The sequence below is a fragment of the Bombus bifarius genome, unplaced genomic scaffold (genome assembly GCF_011952205.1).
Source record: "Bombus bifarius isolate JDL3187 unplaced genomic scaffold, Bbif_JDL3187 scf7180000009125, whole genome shotgun sequence".
Taxonomy (NCBI): Eukaryota; Metazoa; Arthropoda; class Insecta; order Hymenoptera; family Apidae; genus Bombus; species Bombus bifarius.
Genome location: NW_022884914.1, coordinates 1,256,907 through 1,284,188, shown reverse-complemented (window position 1 = coordinate 1,284,188; position 27,282 = coordinate 1,256,907). Strand labels below are relative to the sequence as shown.

Here is a 27,282-nt window from a genome sequence, read left to right as displayed (position 1 = left end):
GTTTGTTTCGTAGTAGTTTAATTAGTCTATTCGATGAATAGGATTAATTGTCCTTTCAATCTTGTATAATTGAAATTTTCTCCGCTTCTCAGTGTGAATATTATAAACGATCGTTTAGTTTCTTGCTTCGATCTAAAAACTAAAGGTGCAATGATATGGTAATTAGATACAACAGTACAACGATAAATCACGTTATTTGTGAGTCACGTGAGTGACGTTGCCAAGGATTCAATACTGTGAAATCCGTGTATATTATTTCATCATTCGAGTAAGAAACTGGTCATGTTGAATTTGTTAAACTACATCTTTGATTAGTCATAAGTTTGTTAGTCATAGTCCGACCATAAACGTAATTATACATGTACGTACATATATTTACGAGTAATTTGTATTATTCCAGGAAAAGCTCGCTTACTAAGCATCTTTTATTCGATTTAACGAGTACTATATGACGCCAGAAAGAACAAATGCGTTTCTTTCTTCTTTTTTTTAATTTTCAACTCGTACTAGGTGCTCACAGTATACACTTTGCATTAGATTTCAATTATTTACTATCATTTAATTGAATTAAATTTTAGACTACATTTGTTTTAATATCAGACTTTTTGGAACATTTTATTGTTACTCACTGGTTTTGTCATAAACACAAAAAAACAGTATAAATTAAAATAAGGTATTCTACAATTAAATAATTTAACGGAAACGTCTATCCCAAAACCTACGACCAAGTGATACTAACAGAGGAAATTAATACTCCGTGTAAATCCCAGCAAATAGATATCGCCAGTGCATCGATTTCCCGTGAATCCGATTTACGCGAGCAAAATAAATTCCTTCTCCGCGATTCCATGAAATATTCACGCAATTGCATTGCTTCCGATACGCTAGTTTTCCTATGCGGTTTAAAAGAGGCGTATCGCCATACTCTCGATCGTTTCACATAGCGACAAGAAAAACTGATACGTCTACTATATATATTATATACATTCTGCCGTATACAATTGGCCATCGTGTAACGACTATTATCGTTGTTTGTTGCGGCTCCACTAATTGTGTGTTTTTAATAGCTTGGCTCTGTGCGAACCTTCTGCAATATTCTCGCTCGAGAAACGTGACTGAAGCGGAAAATCGATCTCTCAGATGTGAAGAAGGGAAGAACATCTAGAAAATAAGGAAAAAATAAAGATAATGAATACAGGCGTGAAAAAGTTGAACGTTGATACATATATCTCGCGTTAACGATGTTATGAACCTGTTTCTCATACCGATCATGTTTTTACCTGTTACGGAGCTTGACAATCGACGATCATCGATTCGCATCGATGATTTTATTAAATACGTGTAAACCTATTTGACAATGTTTTCTCGACTTTTATTATTTATCGTTCACGGATGAATTATTTTATCGTTACGATTGAAATAATTGTTTCTATAAATATCGATCCCTTTACTACTTGAAAACCTGCCCTGAAGCTTTCGTATGTAGCCCTGCATTTACTAATGTTTTGCTTACATGTGCGTTTTCCTGCTTGTTCTGTCCAGTATTAAATTGGAGCTGGAGAAACTCGCCCAGGAGAAGACCGAGATGCAGCGCCACTACGTTATGGTGAGTCGAGAAAATTTCTATCGAACGAAATTTCTATCTCCTCTTTATGTTTTGTAATTTCTTTTCTACGGTATATTGGAATTTTTCCTTTTTCTTTAATTTCATATTATTTGACGTTAATATCGATATTAATATCGAATATGAGAAAATGTCAAACAACGATAAATCGTATTTTAGAAGCACATTAAATTCAATATACGGAATTCGCGTAAGTTTTTGAAACGTTCAAAGTTACATGCACTTTGCCTAGTGGTTTTTGTATTTGCCGTATCGCGAGACAATCGACGAAAGCGCGCAGCTTTATTTCCAATACCGATCACCTTAACATGTCTGCGAATTTCAGTTTAAACCGCTATTAAGTCGTTAGGTAATGCCCCTATTTGAATTTGTGCTGCGAGTTGACATTAAAATCGCAGCATTCATGCTTCGGATGACGTTGGTAACCGCTGGAATATGTTTCGTGAAACTCCATTTTAATGTGTTAGCAACATCAAGTCATGAAACTATCATAAACGGCAGTACGTGTAATCTGTTAAGAATTGTCATACGAACGAACCAATTGTAAAACGTTGTTCGCAATGAAGATTTAAAAGAATTTCATTGATTCATTTATTATTTTCATCGCCGAATACTAATTCGCTGAGAGCTTGTTAACATTATTTTTGAGATTGGGATTAATACGACAGGTGCGATAGATATTGCAATATCATTTTTTCTGTAAAATATGACGTTAAATCTTTTAATTGGTAGGTCTTAATCGACTAATCTTAAAAATCGTCTGTGATTCTTGCGTATCGTCGGAGGATATGGTTTTACGGTGCCATTTGCTAATGTCCGTAGCAATAACACACCTCCTCCATCTGAATTTAACGAGCGACTTAGCCACTTAATTCCCCTCGTTTTCTTGAAAATTACACAAGAGGGTTTCATAAATAACCGCTTCTTTTAAATCCGGTAGCGCCGCGCTCTTTTCTACCAAGTTAATCACACCAATCTCCAGAATATTTAACCTTCTGGCTGCGATATTATCCGGTTGGGAATTGCTCGTGCAATCCCTTGGCCAGGAAGACGTTAATAACGTGTACTTTTATGCTTTTAGTGTGTTTTTTGAAAACTTGGAGAAATTTACGATAAATTCTACGTGTATGTGGGAAATCCTCGTATGAAACGAAACTATGATATGACATAATGATCACGCTTACATATACTGTATTATACCTCACTATACTCCTCAAGCGGAAGATTAACTTGGATGATTAACTATTTATCAACGGTGATTAATTAACTGGTCTTTCTTGATTGCGCCATGGGCTATACTACATGCTTGTCTCCTTTGACCCTAATCTTCACCTGTCTTGTCAGCACAGTCACTTTATCATTCATGTATTCTCCGCCCTATGTCAAAACTATGAACGTGTAAATCTTTCCGTTTTTTTTTCTTTTTCCAAAATAAAAGTCTTTTTTGTTAGTTTTTTAGCTACATAGATTACGATAATAAATTTGAAGTAACAAGTGTATTGTAACCATGGTGATTGTAGTCTTTATTTCTTTTGCTTGACAAAAAGTACGACGTGCTTGTATAAAAAATTTCTTCGCACGGTCCTAGCCCAAGTTGAAGCTCTTGTATCTCCTTATATTTCTCGAATTTGCCTGATCGACGCTTGTTCAGTTCACACGCGATTGACTTAACGACTCTGCGTGTTTACTTTATGTTTTTTCTTCTCTTTTTTTTGTTTCATATTTATTGCGAATCAAATCATCAAGTATCCTATTACCTCGATAGGAATCTCAACAAAAAAGAATATAGTGATATTCTCTGTATACACACAAGCTCACAAAAGTAATCGAACACTTGTAGATTTTACATGTATGAAATATGTAACGCGTGTTATACGAAACTTTCTGAAGTCTCATTTGACGCTACAATGAGACGTAACTATAGCAGTTACACTGGTAAAAATTGAAACGAATCTGAAAATCCACAATATTTTATCAAATATTGCGTTTTTTTACGGTTTTTTTAAAGGTTTATTAACCTTAATATTTCTCTTAAATATAAACACCTACTGCATGTTTTAGTATGGTTATTCATCTGTAATTTTTTACTAAATTTTGCAATAAGTTTCCAACAAACATTTCGTAGTTTCTACATACACTTTCGGATTGCTGCCCGTAGTATCGATATATTTTATACAACACATACAACAATATGAACATCCAAGTTTTCTATAATAAATATTCAAACACATTTCATGTACAAATACGACAATTCAGCGATAAGCGCACAACAATGCTTTTACCAGCGAGAGGGTTAAATCGCGACTACCAAGAACAATCCAATAATCCATAAATCTCGGCTGTACCTGCATAAGAACCAGTGAATGTACGCGACTACTCTAATGAAAGCAGCTGTGCTACGACCTTACCTGGCCACCGGCCATTCAGCCGACCCGCTGAACAGCTTCTTCCCGCGTATTTCTTCGCAATGCTTCCCGCCTTCTCCTTCTCAGTTGGCTACACGCGCAAGTGTGTATAGTATACGGTCGACAAGCCATGCCGTGGCTTTACTTTCGCCCGTAGATCTTCATTATTGCGCCGCAACGTCACCGGTGTGTATGCGTCTTCATTAGCGGCGGATACAACGCGCGTCGGAGTCGAGTCACAACCAACTCCTACTGAGAAGGTCGTAAGGTCGCCGAGGAACGCCTTTGAATTTACGCGCCGCGCCGCCAGTCTACCCACGATCGTCCTTCCGATCGAACGATACGCAGCTTTACGATCCTGGACACGTTTCTTTATCTCGCGTGGGTGGTTGATTGGCTCTTGAACAGGTTTTTAGACGAAGATTCTGAATGGAACGAGGCTTCAAGGTTGTAAATATTATAAAGCTACCTTTAAGTTAGGGTTAAGTGAGTCGAATGTTGTACATTTTTTGGCGGATGAGAAGGGATTTAGTAGTTTAGTCTTGGATGTTTGTTGGTGGATTAGGTGCAACTTTTAATACGATGTTCACTCTAGTTTTGATACCATGTTTGATACAGCGATCTACAGTGTTTCTTCATCCTCTGGCTGAATTTAACTCTTATGAGCGATTTGTCTCCGGTATGTTGGTGCCAGACAGATATCTAATATATAGTTTGACCTAGTTGGAGAGTTTACTTTTGTTATTCGTAAAGTTGTTGAGAAGTTAGTCGGCAAGTAGATTCATTTATTAGAAACAATGTTTTTGTGCGGTATATAAAGGAAGTTGGCATTGTTCACAAAATACAGGCTTGTGGTTCAAATAATTTTATTTTCTTTAACCGAGCATAAACGTAACATTGTTACGGGGAAGATACAAAACGTAATATTGTATCGTGAAAGATACACAATACCAAGCTTCGTTTAGTTAAAAGAAATTCATTTGAACAAAATTTACAACTTTATATTATTTGCTGTGTCAGTATAAGTACATATTTCCAGCAAACTGTTACAACGTAGAAGAATGAACGAACGAAATAAAAGGAACGCTGGTATTGAGCAAATTGACAAATGTCTGGAGAATAGCACGACGGGCATCGCGATTTACATAACCCAGGCGAAAGAGCCCGACACATTACCGTTCAAAGACACGGCATACTAAACGTCAATGGACGGTCACGTGTTAATTCACCTGCACACGAACGTTCAGTCATGCGACAGACTTGGAGTCCGTGTGGAGAGTAGCAATTAGATCGGAGCTGTGCAAAGGTAGCCGAGGTTATAGAAAAAAAGACGAGAGAGAGAGAAAGAAGAGAAGAGAAAAGGAAAGAAGGAGGACAAACAGAAGCGTTCGCGTCGCTGGAGTTTATTGTCTTTCGTCGGCGTTGCGGTTATCGCGGACACGTGGTAATTTATAGGCCACACTTCGTGGTCGCGTTCGATGCAAATGACTTCATATAAAATGCACACTGGTTGCTTGTGTGGACGTGGCACTTCCGCTGATTCACGCAGTACGAAGATTAATCGCGTGATCGCGCGATGAACGTACATATACGCGAGCATGATTGCGTGAACGATGTCGCATCTCGTACGATTGATCCAAAGATCGATCTTCCTCCTTGAAGTTGATCAGTTTCTTTTTTTGTTGATCTCCGCCACGACTTCCTTAGCTGCGCCGCTACCTCGATATTTCAATCGTTTTGAAACCGCACTGATCATCAACAGAAAATAGAAGAGCCGGAAAGTGCAGAAAGGTAATGTCACAAACATTCTTTTTTTTAGGTTCATTTTACTATTATTTATGTTATTGTCATTGTCTGGTCGTTAGTAACCGTCATCGAGACCGAAATTTTGTTTTGATCGTCGATAGCATCATCGTGGATGCCGACATTTTTTTATACTTACCGATAATCATTATCGGTGGCTGAATTTTGTTTTGGCTACTGATAACACCATGGATGTTGAAATTTTTTTTACGATTATCGATAGCCATAATCGGTAACGGAATTTTTTTGGTTGCTAATAATCATTATCCATGGAATACGTTTATGGTCATGGAACTGTGTGCGTTTGCAAATGTAGATCTTCAAAATTATTCACAATCGAATTTCACCAATCACGGGACAAATTACTTGGCTTGTCTCAAATATTCTTCCGACTGAAATAACACTAGCTTACCCTGTCCGGCCTTATCGGTTTTCCATGAACCCGTCGCTGTCGTTCGTTCTAAAAACGAGTCACAGCCAGCGAGTTTGTTTCGTTTGTCAGCGGATGATTCGTCGGCGACGAATCGCGAAACGTACGCACACGGCGCACAGATCGAGTCATTCCCCGTCCGCGGTCATTTATTATTAGCGGTGGCGGACGATATCATATTACAGCGTTTTGTCATTCATGATTAATCATTGACGCAACAAGAATTTATTGTATTGGTTTGGACCAGGCACGCACTCGTGCTTGTAGCAACAGGTATATACAGCAACACACTTGTCGGACATACGCGTCCGTTCGCCATTCTGACGTATCGAGTGACTCGTAAACGCGCTACCGCGTGAGTACCGAGAACCATCATTCTCTCTCTCTCTCCTAATGAATCGATGGCGGTTTGTACGCCAGAGTGTAATTGGAATGATTCAGCTGAAACGTGGAACCTATTCATTATCGGTCAATATATGTCGTGTAAATATATATATATGTCGGAGATGAAAGATGTCCTTTCTTTTGGAATGTTTGGCAAGATCCCCAATACTTTAGTCTAGACTTTTTATTATAGCTGCACTTATATAATAAAACTTACAAATAGTTGTGTATGATTAATCCGATTATGTTTGCCCGAGATTTATGACAGTAGACTTGTGCTCGAAGTAACACAACTAGTCGCTAAACGTAGCCACGATCACCGGATCAACGTTTTTATCTAACAGAGGTATGAAGTAATTGTATAGCTCTCCTTAAAAATATAGTTGACCCGAGGGGTACAGAGAGTTCCACTTGGACTGAGACGCGTTAGTTGTGTTCTACTTGTACTGTGGACAAGTAGAGCACAAGTTGAGTTACACTTGAATTGTGGACAAGTAAGTTCAGTTTGACTTAGACTTTGGAAGAAAACGCATTTGCTATCCCGTTGACCGTGGTTTTGTTATTGAACCTAAGATCATTGTCGTTAGTATCTCCAGTATCTAATCGCCACGGTTACTCATCAAATTCTGTAATAATCATATTTGTACCAGTAAATATCATCTATATTGTATAACAACAATGGCTAATCCAAATGAAGATTCGTTACACGCCCCTAACCCCAACGAGAACTCGACATATATATATATATCTGTTCGAGACGAAGATGCGATTATTTTCTCTCAAGTATTATTCGACGACTTTAACGCTCTCGCGTCATCGCTCTTTTTTCCTCTTCCTTCCTCTCGCTTTCTTTTTACGTGTCTACGTATATGTACAGTTTTCATGTGATAACCGACAATGATATGTCCAGGACTGGTTTTGTCGATGTTTAATGAGAACAGACAACATATACCACACTCGAATTGACATCGTGGCCGCCTGTCGTGTAATCTTAATTAACTGCTGAATGGAACCAATACACTGGCGTATATGTAATATTAATGTATAATGTATATATAATATTCATACTATACGTTACATTATAAAAGGATGCGAGTAGAAGAGAGAGATGTTTACAATGAACTTAATTCTCTGGTGAATATCCTGCCTCGCGATCTGTTCACCTTTCGTCCGAGAATTATCTGCTTTTTTCCCAGTTGGTGTAGCCGGTTTAAACGCTTTGGTGTTGGTGCAGTGCGAGCAAGTGGTCGAGATGTTTTATATTCCCGGAGCCTATATATAAAGGCTGGTTTCGTATTTCCGGCGCCGGTTGACTTTTCCACGCGGAAAAGCCACTGTAACCGCTACGATTCATTCAATAACATTCGCGTGTTTGCTATCTATATCTTTCTCTTTCTTTTTCATATTTCTTTTTTATTCTTTGCCGCTTTATCTCTTCTTCTCTATGATATCGTGTAGAAATCGTGTCGATTTCTGTTGGTGAATTTGTTTCCGATATGACGCGAGTGTTGAAGCGTGTGTGTAACGGTGTCGGACGCCAGAGGATGCTCGTACGACGTCGTTATACGACGGTACAGCCTGGCCACGGGGCATTACGCTTTTACGACTCTTTCATGTAATTGTCGAGCTCGTGAACTTTTACGAGCGCGAACCGTGCGGAAGAGATCACCTTGAAGCGTATCGCCCGGCGCAGTTTCAGTAACGCGGTGCATTGACTTCTCCGGAACTTCAGACGTTTCCCACTTCTTTCCTTCTTTCCTCTTACTTCGGCATTTACGCGCTGTTGCGATTTTGTTTTCCATCGTATGCGACGGTTGAATGAAATTTTTTCGTTTTTTACGGCTCTCTGTTTGATACTTGAAAAGAGATTTGTTGGTGAGAAATTGTCGAGTTGCTCTTTTTTTTTTGCTTAATCGAATTTTTATTACGATTTATTCCATTGATTTTTATTGAGACTTATTTTTAATGGACTTGGAAATAACAGTTTTAATTAGATACGTTTTAATCGTGTTCGGTTCTTAACTCGACTGTTTCATTAGTTTTCTCTTTATCTTTTATGAATATATATAGCAATATATAAATAATGTATGAGGACAGTGTATATTTTTATTATAAATTTTTCTGTTCTATATTATTTTGAAAGCATGCAAATCTAGTAGCAATATTCGTCTATTTTAAAACACTCATCATGCTGTATACTTATTTTTACCAAACATTTGATTTCTAAAAAGAACAAAGACCACCGTTTCCTCATTTTATTTTCTTCATTACGTATACGATATACGTTGCCCTATCACGGCTAAAAGAAATATTCAGATTGCCCGAAGTTGCAATTAGTTTCAACTCGAACTGCAACCGCAACTTTTCCTATCGAATATCCCCGGATGCGAGTTACACGAATATTTGCGAATAGTTCGTACGAGAAACTCATAAAGCAGAACGACTCTACCCAGAAATCTGTCACGCTTGCAAACAAAGCAAGAAAATTAGACGAGCATATACTCAGGGGCAATAACCCAGAAACGATTTAAAATCCCTCTGAGCGCATCCGCTAATATTCTCAACCCTCGAGAGACCGCGCAACCATCTAGACCAAGCAAACAACTTTAGCCAGAGACGATGATCGTACAATTAAATTCGCGCTGCTATGTTTTCTTGTTCGTTCGCTGTAACAAACGGAACTACAGAAATTCCTAGCGCCAGTGTGCACGCTAATGACTCCGACACGTTCGCGGGTTATTGCACGATGCCGAAACTCGTGCACGAGGAAGAGCACGGGCCAATTGGGGTGCGGAAGGTGCACGTTCGCGTGTTTCCAACGATTGTGTAAATTCGTGGCAGTATAGTTGGCTGGACACGGCGTTAGCGGTGTTAACGACCCAAACTCCGTGGTCGTTCGCGCCGGCACGATTCTATTAACTGGTCGTCGTATCCTGGCCGCGAAATCCGCGGCAATATCCGATGCCTCGTACGCGTCCAAATCGCTTCGTTGGTATTTAATGGCACACTTTCGACAGGCCATGAAACGCGCCCAACTGTGCGCAAGGTCGTGGCGCCTGCTGCTCCTCTTCGTCTTTACGAGGACATCCGCGAACCATATGATTCCCAGCGTCGTTTTCTCGAGTCGAGATTACTCGCTGAGATAGAAAATTGTCGAGGTGATGAGCTTCGGAGGAGACATTAATATAATCGCGTGTAATTGATGGGCAAATTAGGAACGAGAAAGAACACAGGGTATAATAAATTCGATTGGTTGGCAAGTTTGAGACACAAGAGACTGAGAGATCGTATGCTATCACATATTTTAGAAAGGATGTGTTGCCGTCTTGTGATTTTTCTAGTAGCTACTTGAATGATTACTATCTGTTCAGTGTTGTAATGCATCTATATTGCGTCACGTGTTTTCTCAGACTTATCGCGGTCGGTACGAAATTACAAGATACACGATATTTATTACTTCCTTACGTAAGTTCTAACATCCAACCTGAGAAATCAAGCCGCTTATTACGCTCGTTAAATGTTGCTGCTCGCATCAGACATACCACGGGCCAGTAACACATCGTAAGAATAACTTTTCCCCTAACATGAACATAAACGACACGTCTTTTCAATATCCAAACTGCGTCATGCGATAATCATCGATGGTAATCGGAGGGTCCCTCGAAAGAGGCATATTCGCGATGATGCACGCGTGTGCGCATCTCGGCCGAGGTTTCGAGTGTTTTCCTTGATTAAATCAAAGAGAAAGACAGAGACTAGTCGGGAGCAAATCGAGGGCAAAATTTGCAAGTCGTGCGCGAGAACAACGAAAGAGGGAGATAGGTAGAGCCCCTTTATGTAAGGGTGTGCTCACAACATAGGGGCCATTCTGTCGAGGGAAGATAAAAAGGGGGATAAGGGCTCGTGAAAGGGACGAGACAGCGGAGAGGAGCGAGGGTCCATTAGTCTTGCGTATCTCGTCACGGTACGCGAGATACCGATCGCGATCGATATCGGTCGTTTATTCGAGAATGAAAGCGCCGACTCGTTTCCAGAACCAAAGGGATTATGCGATTCGAGGGTCGTCACCGCCAGCGGGGCCCGACCTATAGTTTTCTCGGTTCGTTTCGCGATTCTTCTTTTCTTTCTTTCTCTCTACCTTAAATCTGTCCCTTCTTTTCTATTTCTTTTTCTCTTTTCTTCATAAGATATATCCCGTGCGAACGAAGCACAAATTCGTTTTTCACGCGAATCGAATAATACGAACGTTCTCTTTCTCTGTCACACTATCGCGCGAGATTTAACTGCTCGGTTTGCAGTGTCGACGCGGAGAGTGGAAATTTTGCTCGAGATCGTCGCAGATTGAATTTCCGGGCTTAACTCGATAATGTGGACACGATGATGCGGCATAAAACTCTCGGATAGCGGCGTAAAGCTGGTTCAATTTGAAAATGCAAACGAACGGTCGACAAGGGGTGTGGGCAGAGGGATGAGAGAGGAGGCGAAACGAGCGGGGCGTGTGCGGAGCACCGAATTCGGCCGAGTTTAATGGCTGAACGACGTTTATTGCCGCGCCGTTTTATCATTTCACTCCCCTCGAAATCGAGTCATTGCCCGCCCGGTGTTCGCGACAACTTCTACCAGCTTCCGCATTAAACGCGTCGAGACCGCGAGTTACGTTTCCAGCTTCGCGATAATTAAGATCCTGACCTCCGCTCCCGAGAGTCTGCAAGTCTATTAATTAAAGGCTAATTACTTCGTCGAGGCACCAGCAGACAAATGAACCTGCGTTTTCGTACCGGAATCAAGGTTTTCCTTCTTCCTCTTCTTCTTTTTCTTCTTTGATCGCGTGCGCTTTTCTCTTCGTAATTTCTAATTGCGAGAAATCCTATGAGACGCGCTACCACGGAAAAATGTTTCTCATACTTTTGTTTTGCCGTTTTGTGCGTCGTAGCATATTAATCATCGATCCAGACTCGGAAGGTTTCTATTTCCCAATGTTTCCTGCATTAATTCAATGTTTTTTACTTTCCAACGCGAGCATATAAATAAGGAAAATTCTTGCAGCAAATTTAATTCAATTTATATTTATGTTCGAAAATACGTATTTTGAAATCTTGTACTTCACAAAGAACAAACGGCGTATGACAAACGACGTATCTCAGCTAGATTGTATCATTTCTGTTAAGAACATATAAATTGTGTCTCATTTAACTTTGCAACGATTGCTGCAAAGTTTGCTCCTTGTCGAGATTAGGTAATTCAGTTTCTGTTACAGCTATAATAGATACATCGTTACACTTCGTTTTAGAATGTGCACGGTGGATTTATTCCCGAGCTACATACGAATGACGAAACGAATTCTTTTTTACTCCTCCATTCACGTCTCACTGACGTTGTTCTTCCGTTAGACACGAGTTACGACTGGATCATTACGATGACTCAGATATACGAGTCGTAAGATGAGTCATAATTAAGGGGTTAGAAGACTCGGTTGAGGGAAAATAGAGTGCTCAGAGATGTAAAGATATTGTCAGATGTACAGGTGGAATTTCATTCGTTTTGATTTTATTATTGACTAAGTTTTATTCAGACGACGGTAATACGTTCCAGAGATTCGAGCTGGCGTAGAGAATTTTTCGAATGCTTGGCCAAACTGTCGGAACGTAGGTATTCTGATTACCGTGGGGAAAGAAAAATGTAGATCTCTGAGTGGTGCTTTTCTGCCGTGTAACCGTTGAAAGATGCATATCGAGGGAAATGTTTGGAGCGGTTCCCTTGTATACGTTTCATGGTTCTCCAGTTCTTTCCAACTTTTTTTTAGTCCTCGAACATCTGTATCGGTACATTTACAGATTTCATCCAGCGTAATAAAGGGAAATCTCTTCCTTTTACGTGTCTTAAAAAAGTCTAACAATTCTTCTACGGCTTATTAAAAAATAGAAGATCTACTAATAAAGAAACGTAGAAACTACGTTCTCTAGTTTACCATCGAAGTTTTATAAGTAACAGATTGGAAGTTGCTAGTGCTAATGAATTGATAATATTAAGTTTAGCAATACAACGTGTAAAGTTCGCATCAGTTCTACAAAATTATGAAATCTAGCTAATTGTCGTATTGGAAATAAAAATGCATAGTAGAATCGCGTGATAGAAATCTATGACTTGCAACTCGTCGTTTGTCAATCCACTGATATTACTAGCTGGTAAATTATTATGCGATAAATTTAGCGAAATGAGAATTCTTCGTGTCCTTGTTCTACTAAAACAGTTTACAATAAAAAAAAAAAAAAAACGCACACAAAGTTGTTATACTGAAAGATATATATAGATTTAAAAAAACAGAATCGATGTATTTACGTTCGTCTGCTATTTTTCTCACACTCGAAAGATTCGAATAATAAAAATTCCAAAGCTCGTTAAACTCGCCAGAAAAAAGGTTCCCTTACCGATCCTACTTTTACGTTTTTGCCCGTTTTATTTCGTTCGAATGAGCGAAAGAAAATTGAGAACCACTGTCCGGTAGGTGAATTAGTTAAAGCATACCCGGCCCGGGATCTTGTACACACGATGTAGAAACGATGTTACGAGAAACCGGTCTTGGACGTCGCGTACACGCACCGACACGCGTGCACGTCTCACGCACCAACACAGAGAAACAACGACGTAGTTCTCGAGTAGAATCTCTGGGAGGGTGAGGTAGAAACGATTCTTTAGTCGTTTTTCTCATTTTCTCTGCGCGTTTATCCTCCTTCTTGGCTGGGATCTTGCATTACGGCTCAATTTGGCCCGCTTTTCGTAATCTCGTTCGATCGATGTAATCTCGGCTCTCGGCAGCCGTGTACCGGCCCTAAAGACCCTCTTCGAAGGGTTCTTTTAGACGTTATTACGAATTCGAGCAGCATCTCGGTTTAGGTAACTCGATAATTCGATTAGCCCTTGGGAATCCTTCCGCTCGGCTTAACCGACTACATTCAAGTCTCATTCCTTGTCTTCTGTACTCTTTCTTTCTCTCTCCTTCTCGCGCTTACACCCTATCCTTTGGTCTCGCTTTCTCTTCCGATAGTTCAGGCTTGTCGAATCATTGTTCGTCTGGAACACGATGGAATTTTGGAATACCAAAGGAGGAGAAGAGTTGCAAGAGGTATTATACTTATATAAGGGACCGCGTTAGTATAAAGTACGCGTTCCATTAGCCGAGGAAGATCGATCGCCAAGATCGCCGTGGCTACTAGTTCCTCCGCTGAGATCCGACCGATCCGCTGCAATTGAAGCACGCGTTGCATAATAAGTTGCAGCTGAATACACTCGATCCAGCTCTTGGCCCGATGCTTCTGCCGTCTCCTCGATCTTTTTTCTACCCTTTGCCGTTCACGGTGCACGCCGCTGAAATTATTTATCGGTGCAACTGCTGGCACAAATTCGCTTTATCTTGATCGTCCTGCATCGGGACGTCGCGTCGTGTCTTGCGACTTCGGCTGCGTACCGAGATCGATCTGCTGTCGAACTTGAGTCAAGACCTTTAATTTATACACTCGAATTTCTGACTTGGAGTCTCAAATGGAAATTCTGAAAATTTGTACATTTCCATAGGAAAGTTTGTAATTATCTGCTGTTGCAAACATTCAAAGTAGTAGTCTGTCATAGTTGCTCAGTGATCTCGCTTCGCTAGAATATATATCCGCTGTTCGTAGATATTTGACAACTTGTTAATGCCTCGTTTATACGTATCTTGTAGCACTAAATTGTTAAAGCGATCGGTCTAAAAGAAGTACAAACGTAGCAAAGGAAAATCCAAAATCAAGACTACTGGCATTCCTATGCGAAGTATTTTCCAGCAAGTGCATGTAACTCACGTTTCTGGGTGCGCGCGAGGACAACTGTACAAGAAAGGACGACTGTTTTCACGTTACCCGCGCGAGCATCGCGTTAACGCTTGTACCAGCACGCCTTCTCCGATATTGCCTCGCGCGCACACCACCTATCATCACTTTATATCTCTCGCTTCTAATATATCCTATGTCTTTTTCATTCTTCCAGTATTACGAGATGTCGTACGGGCTGAACGTGGAAATGCATAAACAGGTAAGCCTTCCCCGTTTTCATTTGAATTTCAAATGGATATCATCGAGCCGCACCGATAGAAACCGTGAATCGTATGTATACACGAGTTGCTCCTTTCGTTTCTATCTACAGGGTGTTCCATGCAATTGGAAAATGGTATGCCATTGAAAATGCTCAATACAGTATCCTTGTTTTTCGCGTATAAAAGATTGATGATTCCATAAAAAACAGATTAAAGGTTACCTTATAATCTTCGAAACGTCCCACTTTCGGAATAATCAGAGTCTTTTAATAATTAAACTAATATTCCTAATGAAATTTTACAATCCTTTCGATTCTTAAATTACCAGTATATTAATAAACTTTCTTGTATACCGAAACAAATCTGGTAGTAAGCCAAATGAAATTTGATAAACTACGAATCATCTTATTGCCGTGTCCAATGTAAAATTGTAAAATTACAGCGTACGGTATATTAATTTACTGATTTCGTTAGTTGATAAATTGATGCGTAAGAAAGTCAGCAAGTTGTGCATCGTTCGAAAAAGCTATCCCATTGTTGGTAGCAATATTTCTGTCTTCTATAGCTTGCCTCTATACGTGGAGAACACCCCGTACACGTACGTTTGTTTCACTAGCGACTGTATCGTATGCCATTCCATACCGTGTACGTGCGCGAGATTACGCACGTGTGTGCCTGTTTTACACGCACGTGCACCGGTAGCTCGGTATAGTAATTACTTCGTTGACTTAACGCGCGATAGCCCGGCGTGCTTCGCTGAAATTTATGTTTTCATTCATGACGCGTGAACGCGCGCGCGAGCGCGAACCAACGACCGGGCAATATCCGTGCGGCGACTTACTAATCGTTCGGCTCGGTGGTTCCGCGCGTGACCCTTAATCCGAAATTAAAGGGACGGCGAGATCGGGAATTAGGGAGACGATTCCCTGGGGATCCTGGCTATTGAATAAATATGTAAACAAGGTAATAACATGCAAATTGCACGAGAGGGAGCTATCCGGACGGTTTCTTGCGACGACTTTCGAACCGAGAAAAACCAAGGACCTAACCGAACATCCCTTTATTACGAATTATTGAGCGCCATTGTCGGCGCCCGAAGGCGCACTAGGACGTTTCTTCTTTAGCTTTGGATTCGTCTATCGTTTGGATTAATGTCCTGTATAGTAGATAAATGGATAATTACTAAACCTGTTAAACGAAACCATCTCTAACGAGGAACGCTTCTAATTATGAAGTTAAAAGTTAAGGAAAAGAAGATCAACGAGGTTAGATTCTTGTAAATAAGATATAATATAGTTTTTATGAGAAATGCAAAGACACGTAAGAAGATGGTTTGTTGAATAAAGAAGTTGACAATCGCAACGTCGAGTTGTTTTGATAAAGTAGGACGTTTCTTTTAACGTAGTTAGCAGTTCGTCCTTATTTCTTGCTGAAGTTTATTACATATTTTACTTTATCTTTGATAACGGTATATCTTGTACCTTAAGATTCAATTATTCCATTTGATGCTGTCTTTATTTTAATTAATAATATATCGTAATATAATAATATGCTTTTACGATGTATAATGTAATTGCTTGGACGTTCGTGTTACGTCTATGTTTGAGAGAATCGGAAAGTTAACGATGAGAAAGACAATTGACAAACACAGCGAGTTATAAATCCGGAACAGAAAAATTCGTTACCTCAAAGCGGAGGACCGTCAATTCACAATGTATTTAAAAGCAGAATTCGTTTGAACGAAAAACGTTTGCCAAACGCTGGTCTGTCAACGGAACAATCTAGGTCGGCCAGAAATTCTTTCTCACTGTATAAATCTCTAATGCCGAAAATACTCGTCGCAGCAGGATGTCGAAAACGAACGTTCGAAATTACGTTGTCCCTCTGTCCGTTTTATGTCACCCATTCGATGTTTGCACGGAAAAATTACGTTTCTCGCGATTCCCTTTCAGAGGATGTGATTACGTCATTCTTCCGTGGCCGGATATCTTAACAGGATTTGTCGCACGAGCCGAAAGAAAAGTGGCGCAAGGCTGCCGACCGATATGTATCTCGGTACATAAATGCTTTCTGGTGCCTGTTAATGGTCCCGGAGCGATCTGTTTGCCGAGCAAACAGGCAGAAATAGAATTGGAAGTTGGTTCGTTTGATATCGAGAATTAACTCAGGGTCGAAGGGAAAATAAAAAGAGCGAACTCGTTTATTTTTTTCCCCCTCCGCTTTCCAAAGGGCGACGGCGCTTCCCGTCGAAAACACATCCTCGATATTAATAAAGACAAGGACTGTCGCGAAAATTTGCATCACAAAGATCTCTCCGTCGTGTTTTTCTTGCGCCGACCCGGCATCCATATTCATCGCGGCGATCGGCCGATTTGAATTTCCCGTTTTCTCGTAGCTCGATCGTGATCGCCATTGCAAATATCCCGATTTTTCTCTCCTTCGAAGCACTCTTTCGTCGTTTCACCCTTGTATACCTCCCATGCTCCTTTCTGTCTCTCGCCTCTTCAGGGGAAAAGGGATGAAGAAAAATGGCGTCGTTCGCCGGTATAATTTGTTGGCGGCGCGGCGAACCAAAAGCGGAACGCTCGCCCAGAGAAACGTCGTATTTCATTTCGCGCTCGCTTTTACGGCATTCCGGACATTAATGTCGTCAATTACCGTACACGTCTTCGTCCGTTTTTGCCAGCGATTCATTTACGAGGTCCGATCATGAAAATTTATCGAGTCGCTCGAAACGACCGGCACCCAGACAACCGTTTGCTGATCACGCTTTATACTCACCACCGATCATCTTCTTCTCGTCGTTGATCTTTTAGTTAAACGAAGACTTTTTTATTCTCGACACGTACGATTCTTGAATGGATTTTGAGCGACCGCTTTGCTCCAGCCCCTCTCGAATTATCCCAGCTTCTGGATTTTCGTATATTTTTCAATTCACAAGGAATTCAGGAAGGGAGGAATAATCACACAGTGATTAATTTGATATACGTAATTTTTTTCTCGTTAAAATCAGCCGTCTTTGATATTGCGAAGAAAGATAAATAACTTGCATCGTTGGTAAAATAATTATATTCTGGTTGCATAAAATATAAGGAATAGCGATCCGATGTTATAAATATTGCTTCTTACAACATAGTTTACGATTTACGATTAAATAAATTTTCGTGAAACAATTGTTTATGAAAAAGATGAGAAAGATGGAACTGAGAAATTTACAGAAGCAAAGGTGAGAGGCGTGTAATTTGTGATTACAAGTTCTTCTTCGCGTTAATTGAAATTACTTGGATTCGTGCAACCCATCTTCAGGTGAATATCTAACGGAAAGTAATATCTAAAATATCGTATACCTGAAAATCCAGTCTGAGAAACCAATATAATCAACCAATAAAGCTTGAATTAACTGCTATCGTTGGTTCTTGAAAGCAATTGAAAGAATTCTAACGTTAGTCGAAACGTGAAAAGACACAACTGTAAATAACGGGTTTAAATTGGTAAAATAAAGTGGTTCCTGCAGTTTCTTGAATTCAGGTAACTAGACTAATCTGTAAGAAGCTTTACACCGAATGAAACATGGAAAAAGAGAGAGGTCTAAGACGGGGAAACGTAAGTATGGAGGGAATCTCGATCGTGAATTTTCACGAGAGAATAAATAGCCCTTCTTCTATCTCCTATCGAGTTCTCGGGCCCCTCTTTCATACTAACTCAGTCACTCGTTCGCCTTCTTCGCGATTTTTCTCGCGTTACCTCTTCACCTGCACTCTTCCGTGAGCCAGCTTCCGCGTCGACGTGCCAGGAATAATGTTCGCGTTTATTGAATATTTAGCAGCCGGGCTGCCGTTATTTCCTCCGCTTCCGGCGATGTTCTCCCTCTTTTCTGGGCGCGTCGTTCCAACAGGATGCACCCTCTTGAGTCGTAAATCGGGCTTCGTGTCGAAGGAAACTCTCGCGGTGGTTGCGAAATGGAAAGAGAAAACGTAGAAAGAGGCGTAAGACGAAGAAGCACGAAAATAGTAAAAGAGGGACAGCGACGAAAATGGCACGGGACTATTCATAAATCAGGACTACGGGGTGGCCAGACCGAAAATTATCGTTGTTATTAGATACTCGTTTTTATTATCACGATAAATATACACGCGTGCGAAGCTTATGTTCGTAGCAATGATTGCGTAGGAGACGAAACAATCAAGACTCTGCTATTCACCTGTTCCGCTATGTTGATATCATTATGTAAATATGCGTCTGTGTAAATATAAATATATATACTAGAAAGTAGATATAGGCAAGATAAATAGGAAAAATACACAATGGTCGATTGTGTATGTTTGTCGAATGTACTACGGTCCTCGAATTTGTATTTCTCAATGCCGTTCTCGTTTCAACAATGACACAAGAGATGTAATGTTTTATGAGCTACTCTTAACGCTAAATTGAGATAGTTCTTTTATACTTTTATCGTACATACTTACGAATTTGATAGCGATAGAAAAACACCAAGTGCCAACAGTAGTCGGCATTGCTATTAACCGACACTTTTTGAATAACTGACATCAACTTACGAAGATACACACGAGAACAAGAAGATCGAGATTGAAACGAAAAGAAACTAGTCTTATGTTTCGCGACGGGAAACATTCAACCCTCGGGGCAAAGACTACAGTCAGGGTACGAGGGTCAGGTTTTTTCTTCGTGTCGCGTGTTACACGTTCGATAAATCCTGCGGAGATTTACGCGAAGAGTCCCTCGCGCGCTTTATTTCGACCAGGCGAAGTGAAACAAGGCGGTGAGGAATCCTCGTTGGTTGCAGCTTGCGTTCGTCTTCTCGACGTTCCGGCGTAATAAATCGAAGTAAACGAATCGAATCTCCATGGAACACGTCACGTTCGATTCATAGAAGAGTATCCTGACGCTATATCCTGTGAAACCAAACGTTTTCACAGTGGCCAGTTACACGAATCGCGTACTGATCGTCCATTGTAAAATTTCGATGGCGGCCGTGTCAAAAGCTGTTTACAACGATCGTACTTCTGCGGCGCAATTTCGTGCACGATCGCGTTTATAAAATCACGACCAACCCTTTCACGGCTGCTATATTCGACCGAGGATGATTAATCGTCCGCGTTCATGACGAGCCAGCGTTGTCGTCCGCGTGGAAATAACAAACGTGGAATGCGAAGAGAAAAAAATAGATACGCGCGTGTATGAAGGAAAAAAAAGAAGGAATACGAAGGGGAGGAAAATTGGCAGCGGAAACGAGACACGACGGGGGCGTAGGGGTCGAAGGGCGAAACGAGATGAGTAACAACTTCGACGACGCGAGAGGGTAAAATATCGGGACAGGAAACGCGCGGACGTTTCGAATCGAATTTATCGGGCGTGTATTAACGCGGTCGGCCGGTCGGTCAGTCTGGTAAGTGTCTGCGAATGGCGGTGTAAACGCGCTCGATTTCGCCTGGATGTAATTAACGTCGAGTAATTCCCGACAATTACCGTCATCATCATCATCCATCAGACCGCAGTCGACCTGTTACGTTTTCCTGTTATATACCTGTACGATAATTGTCGTCTCGAATCACTGGTTTCGCATCGATGCGCGAGCCACACACGAGATATACCTACATGCTCGTTAAAACGGAGTGCCTGTTGGGGAAGATGATCAGCAGCCTTCGTCTATACGTCTACGATACTGCGCAGAGATTGGCGTCTACGTGTACCGTACACATAGTCAAGCCACTTAAATCGGGCGCGAAATTTGTTCGAACGCTTTTAGAATGCGAAGGATACGTCCGAGTAGCGATTTTATCGACGTTCGTTACGATCGTTACCACCGATCGTCTCTATTGAATTTTCATTCGATCATATTCCACTTTTTCTCTCTCGTCTGACCGGTTGTTATTCTTTTTTTTTTTTTTTTGTCTCTTCCAACCCCTTTATCCGACGCGCTCCTGTTGGTCGTTGTCCGTTGTTGTTGTTGGCGTTGTACGCGGCGCGCGTATTATCGCCGCTAAACGATCTGTGCGTTTTTATTCGCGGCAAGCGACGCGTATTGTAAATGTTTTCGGGCATTACTCTCGATTCTGCTAAAGCTATTACCGGCGATTCCGCAGCTGCAATACGTGTCGAGCAGTCGGAAAATTCACGCATGAAAAGTACCGGCGGCCACCGAGAGTGATTCGATTTCGTTGTTTTGCGTTCGACTCGTTGCGTTCCCCGCGCGCCCCACCGCCCGCCCGACCCATCTTTTTCATCCCCGTTTCCGTTCCCACCCCGGGCTCGCGTCGTGTTCAACCTCGTATAGTCTGCTCATTATTCATTTATCGGTTTAACGAGTACATCCGCGAAAAAGCGTTGCAAAATACCCGAACTGGTCGATACCCAAGCCCCACCCCATTCCGTTTCACCCCCTCTCGTATTTTCTCTACTAATTTCCTTCCTGCGCGGATTTCACGCGATGCACCGCGATTTCGCGTATTGCGATTTTTCGCAGTTTAATGGCCTCTACGCTCCCCCTTTTCACGCTGTTGTATCGGTCGTTGGAAATTTGCCCGGTTATTTAAATCGAAGCTTATCGAGAAACGTTATCGCGTGCCATGCAACGTGGAATTGGATCTCTGCTAACAAGGGGCAACGCAAAGACGTTGGACAGGAAGCATCCTTCCTTTTATCTGTTCCATCAAATTCGGAGCAAGATTACGATGGCTACCTGGAATGGTTCTGCTCTGTTCATAAATCTAGGATTCGACGTTCCTCCAGCATCCTTTGTCCCCCTATACTGCCGAAAAGAAGGAAAAAGAGAACGGTGGTCGTGGAATCTCGTCAGGTGCTTCATGAATAACCTCTCAAAACCGTCGACCGGCGCGATTTCTCTTTCTCTCTTCGTCTGTCCGACCCAGAGGGTAACCTAATACACGATCGCACGGTCGCCGGCTCCGTCGCGCTCTTTCTCTCCCTGTGCACGTCCGTCCGCGTATACGTTGGCCATCGCTTTTTCCACGTTTTATTGTGTCTGCAGCACCACCGGTTTGGTCGCCTGGGCCGCGCGCTACGCGCCGGAGCCAGAGGACCAGATGGAGATCGAGTGAGAGGACAGTATAGAAGAAAAAAAGAGACCATGCGTATGTAGAGGTAGAGAAGAACGATGGCGATGGTGGTGGTGGTGGGGGTGGGGGTGGTGATGGTGATGGTGGTGGTGGTAGTGGTGGTGGTAGTGGTGGTGGTGGCTGAAAAGAGTACGGGGGCGGAGGAATGAATGGTACGCCAGGGAAAACGTGGTGCACGTCGCCGGTACCGACGGGATAGGGTGAATCGGTGATGAGAGGGTGAAGGTGGAATAGAGACAGAGAGCGTGGTGGAGAGTGCGCGAAAGGGAAACGGTGGTCGGAGGAAAAACGAAGAGCAAAATTCGCTATCGGAAAAATCGAGCTCTGCTGTGCTACCGCGCCGACCTCTCCACGCACACATGTTGCCCCCTGTTGGTACTCGTTCCAATTCCCTGGCCAAGTCTACCTCTCCTTCTCTTCCTGGTGAATCCGTCACACGTTCCGTCCTGCTCTTGTTGCACCATCGAGCAGACACAGACAGTCGCCTCGTGTCTTCTTCTTCTTTCGTTCTTCGAACATCCGCCTCGCCCAACGTTGGCATATCCGTGTAACTTCGATCCCATGTATCTTCCTTCTCTGTTGCCCGCGACACACGGTTCATGTAGCACGCGTACCACGTAGACGGCCCGGCCGTACGTGTGCGTTGTGTGGCTTGGCACAGCCGCGAAGAACGAGTCGCAATATGTGCACGATAAAATATACACAGAAATGTCTACCAGCTACGTACGTCTACATACTTTTTCTCCGTTCTGTTAGCTCGACTCGACCCGCTGAAACCAGCGGGAAAGAGACACACACTGCGCGCGAGAGTATTATGGCATACCTATGCCGAGTCCCCGGTGCACCTCCGCCTCTACGTTGTCTCTTTCAGCACAGGGATCTGCAATACCGATGGGACTCCATGTACCCGATACACGTCCTCCATGGTCGCGATCTCTCAACACGATAAGTCCTTTCAACCGGCACCGGCTTCGATCCCGTTTCTCTCTTTTCATCCTTGTCCGCTCTCATACGTACGCCATCTCTTTACCCACTCTACCAACCCTCTAAGATCTCTCTCTCTCTCTTTTTCTTCGTCCTCTTCTTCTGCTCGCGGATAGGAAGGATGTTACTCGGAGACGACGCGACCGAGGAGGAAGGTTTTATCCGAAGCAACTCGAGTTTGCCTGACTGGGAATACCGCACGAATTGAGTCGACTTTCTCTGTCTCCTTTTACCAATCGTTCGTTCGTTCTTCTATAGATTGCTGGCTCTGTCGTGCTTCCTTTTTCTACCATCGCGATCTCCTTGAATAGGATGCCATTACCAATTCTGTTTTCGAGTCGAGCGAAAAGAGAATTTCTTTTCTTCGTGGTCTTCCACGACACTTACCCCGGATGTATTGCGGGTTTTCGGTAGTTATTTCTCAAGCTTATCGGATCTTGTGTAATCAGATAAAATCATAGTCGGTAGAGTGGATATTGCGCACGGATTGTTTTCTTCTCTCTTTTCACCCTTGTATTCCTAATGCATTTATTATTCTTTTTCGATTGGAATTGGTCATCGCTTGCTGATAGACAGCATTTACAGCTTTCTTGGTGCGTTGCGTTCGCGTAAATCAACCCATTCAACTGGAATAAAACGATCCTCTTATGCAACTCATTTATTACGATTGCACATGCACCTGTTCTACTTAAATACTAACTCGACAGGTCTCAGTTTATGAACGAAGCGCAGATTGATTTCAATAAATCACAATCTCATTTTCGGTACATTTATGAAGGGGTTCTCAAAATGAAATCTTAATTTGCAAACCGCTGATCATTCGTGAAAAGATAGGTATTCACAACCTTCCATTAAAAATACACCATACTAATCCCGTATCGCTTTCTGCCTTACAATAATGACCATGTTGGTAAAGTCGAATCTGCAGCTGTAGAGGATTACCAGCAGGTAGGGACGTTAACAAGGCTCAATCGCCTTATCTCCTCGTTGAATCTTCTCAAGTTTCCATTTCGCAGATCGAACTCACCCTATGTCCAAGACTGATCAGTTTGACGGCCAAAAAGAAGCCACAAGCCTCGTCACGCTCTCCGAGCATTTGTCCACGCGCGTGTCGTTTACCGATGGTACGAAAACACGCCGAGAGAATCGTGATTTTCACGAGCTTATTGGATATTCACGCAGGTCTAACCAAACGCGGTCTCGAACAGACTATAATTAAGAACAACGAGTTGGCACTTTTCCACGAGGGTAACGGACTCGAGATCGGTGGAGCGAGTGAGAAGGAAGAAGAGAGAAAGCGGGAGAGAAAATGAGAAAGAGAATTACGTGGATGACTGAACGCTATAACAGGCCTCGGTGTTACACGGATAACCCTCTCGAGGTCATTAACACGCGAGTATCTTCGATCACGGTCGTAACGATCGAGGTAACTTGCCACGGTCATGAATTTTTATCGAACGTTATTTCGCTTTTATACCTCCCTTTAAGACATCGTCGCTTTCTTCTGTTCAGACGCGTACGAGCAAGAGGCAGAGTCGCTTAATTCTCGCGCCACCGAACGGCCACTTAAATTTCGCGCATTAAAACCTACCCCTGGAGAAACAATCGTTAACCAGCAGCGGTCTAAGAGATTCCATCGCCCACCACCGGAGGGACTCTCTACGGTCGAGAATTTAAGTACTCCGTTGATACTTCCGTGGCTCCATGGGTTCACCGACGTCTGACTTTGCGTCGGCATGGCTTTTATCAGTCGTATTACTTTTATGAGTCGTTCCATCCTTTCCAACTTGACTCGCCGCTTTCTTGTACTATCATCGAGTATACAGAGTGCTGTGGAATAAAATCAACAAACTTTACCAGCATATTTAGGAAAGTAAAACCGAAGAGAAAGATGTTATGCACACCATGAGCCGAGTTGCCTTCGTTTTCGAAATGTAGATGGAAATACCGAGACGTTCCCCTTCTATTAGGTTGTCCGAAAAGTTTCTTTCGTTTTATAAGGAAATAATAGACTTATAATGTTTTTTGTTTTATATTAGTTTATTGAACTATGCATGAACATACTAATAGAAATAGAACGATTCAATAAAATAATTCAATAAAATAATATAAACCAGAAATTGTTGTTCATTCATTACCATCTTATGAAACGAAGAAGACTTTTCGGACAACCTAATATCATATTTTCTATGGGGTTGCAGGAAATACAAATAGCTGTTAGCATTATCTTCTGTAGTATCTTACATTAATTGGACCAATTTGTGCAAACCATTGTAAGAACAACTTGACACAGTTTCAATTAAATAATCATCGTTAAAGTTAAATAGCTTGAGTACGTTTTATGTATTTTATTATTTTATGTACTTGTGAATAATTCGCTTCGACCAATCAACTCATAGTATGTAGGATATTTTTTATTCGAAATGACCTCCCAAATATGCAGGCAAAGTTTGCCAGTTTGCTTCTAGAACAGCCTGTATACCATCCATAGAATTCCATCTTCCTATTCCCATCTTTTTATTTCTTCTTTCGTGTTTCTTCTCCCATACTTCCGGTAGAAAAGGGGAAAGCCGCGACTGTACTCGGAGGAAACTATAAAACTATTACGCGTCGCGCTTAACGTATCGTGGCCTGCAGATGGTCGGCACAGAGGGTGGTTTCAAAGTAAAGCAGTCGGTATTATTTTCATTGCATCTCGCTTGAAAGTTGGGCTTCTTCCTTTTTAAAATGGCAACGATAATTTCCTTCGGAAAGTCCCCCGGGCAAAAGTCGTGTCGCATATCGATCGACGGAACCAAGCACGGCAATTTGTTGCCGCGTCGTCGGACGGTAGGTTTTTATGGGGTCGACGCATATTCTAAATCATGAGCGATAAGCTACGCCTAAGCCAGGCTCCGGGTATTTACATTTAATTAATCCCAGGGGAGCGCGACCCTGCGCTTTCGAGACACCCTGCGGCCGTATTTATGTACTCGCACGCCGACTGCGAGCCTTAGGACCAACCCTCCTTCGTCGGCCGTTTTTATGCGCGACGTTTCGCACTTTTATCGATGCCCGGGTGTTAGCATTATGCCGGCTATCAAGCAGAGGGTAGAAAGAACACCCTCTTCGGCCTCCTCTCGTGCCTTGGGAGTCGTTAAGAGATCACCCCTTTCTCGTTTTGCACGCCCTCTTTTTCTTTTCACCCCTTCCAACAATGGACGATGTTGTCCTCCTTCCTTTTATATATTTTTTTTTCTTTTCTTTCGATAGGCAGTTTAGCGATTTTTCAAGTATAAGCATTTCACTCCAGCCTTTTCTTGCGAAATAATGAAAAGTTTTTTTAATTCGTTATATTTTTCTTCTAAGCTACTTAACGTTCGAGATTTACCAAAACAATTACGTTAGTGCCTGGCTCTTTTGAGGCTAGCAATTATTTAAACGATGAAAGCATTTTTATTTGTTGGAGCGTGTTTTAATTCGACGGTTTCTTAATAAGATAATAAATAATTAATACGTCAATTTCTCGAGTTCCTCCTACCTGGTTTCTCGTTTCTAGTGCTAAAATAAAGCTGTTAGAAAAAAGGTGGAAGTCAAATAGTCGAAATTGGGGAAAGTCACTAAACTGCGTAATCACCTTTTCTTCCTTTACTGGTGTGGCTCGTTTCCCCGATGTTCGACGCGGACGATCAAACGAGAGTAACGACGGGAAAGAGCGATCGTTGGAGTTCGACGTCGCAACGGATCAATCGTTAAAGTCGATCCTCTCGTGGAAACGAATTTTATCTCCAACGTAAAGAGAGAGAGGAGAGAGAGAAAGAAAGAGAGACTCTGGTATCTCTGCTTTTAAAATCGGTAGTTTTGTTGAGAAAAAAGGAAAACACGAGTGCTGGCGTACGATTTAATCCACGTTCTCGGATTACCCGCTAGGAGAACAACCGAGCCGGGGTGTTATTTAAACGCGACGGGCGTTAACGAACTCGAAGCGAAAAATGATGGAAACATGGTGGAAACACCCCAGACCCCCGAGCCTTTGAAGAGCGCCTTTGGCAAGCGGATCGTGGAAATTTCTGCTCTCTTACCGCCTGGCGGATCGCTGAAATCTCGTTGCCGATCTGAAAGCTTCTCTTTCTGAAATTACGTTCTATATTAAGGCGAGCCTGCGGCTGGAATTAATGATTACCTTGGTATCCATCTTCAATGGCGCGGATTTATAGCGTCGAATGTCGACCGATCTTTTTATTCCACAATCCTGTTTCTTTTAACATATTTTTCTTTTGTATATTTTATTGGTTTCGTGAAATTGATTTTACACTCGTTTACGAATAAATATCAAGTGATGTACTATTTTTTATAAGAGATATTTTGTAATTTATTCTGTCCGTTCGTAGGATTTTTATTGAAATTTTCAAGACATTCCATCGTGAAATATTTAATATCGAATTATGTTAAAATATCTTTAGAGACACCTTGAAAGTTTTCTTATGCCAGTCATTTAATTAAAATTCATT

At 41.9% G+C, this 27,282-nt stretch overlaps 1 protein-coding gene across 4 annotated transcripts in view; it reads left to right on the top strand.

The window, feature by feature from the left end:
- Nucleotides 1-27,282, top strand: part of LOC117213572 (protein groucho-like) — a 173,284-nt gene that overhangs the window by 72,871 nt on the left and 73,131 nt on the right. For 3 of the 4 annotated variants that reach the window (XM_033459028.1, XM_033459027.1, XM_033459026.1), the window contains exons 3-4: nucleotides 1,543-1,606; nucleotides 14,666-14,710. In XM_033459028.1, the coding sequence (XP_033314919.1) occupies nucleotides 1,543-1,606; nucleotides 14,666-14,710 (109 nt within the window). The remainder of the gene's footprint in view (nucleotides 1-1,542; nucleotides 1,607-14,665; nucleotides 14,711-27,282) is intronic. The other variant, XM_033459029.1, reaches the window with a different exon arrangement.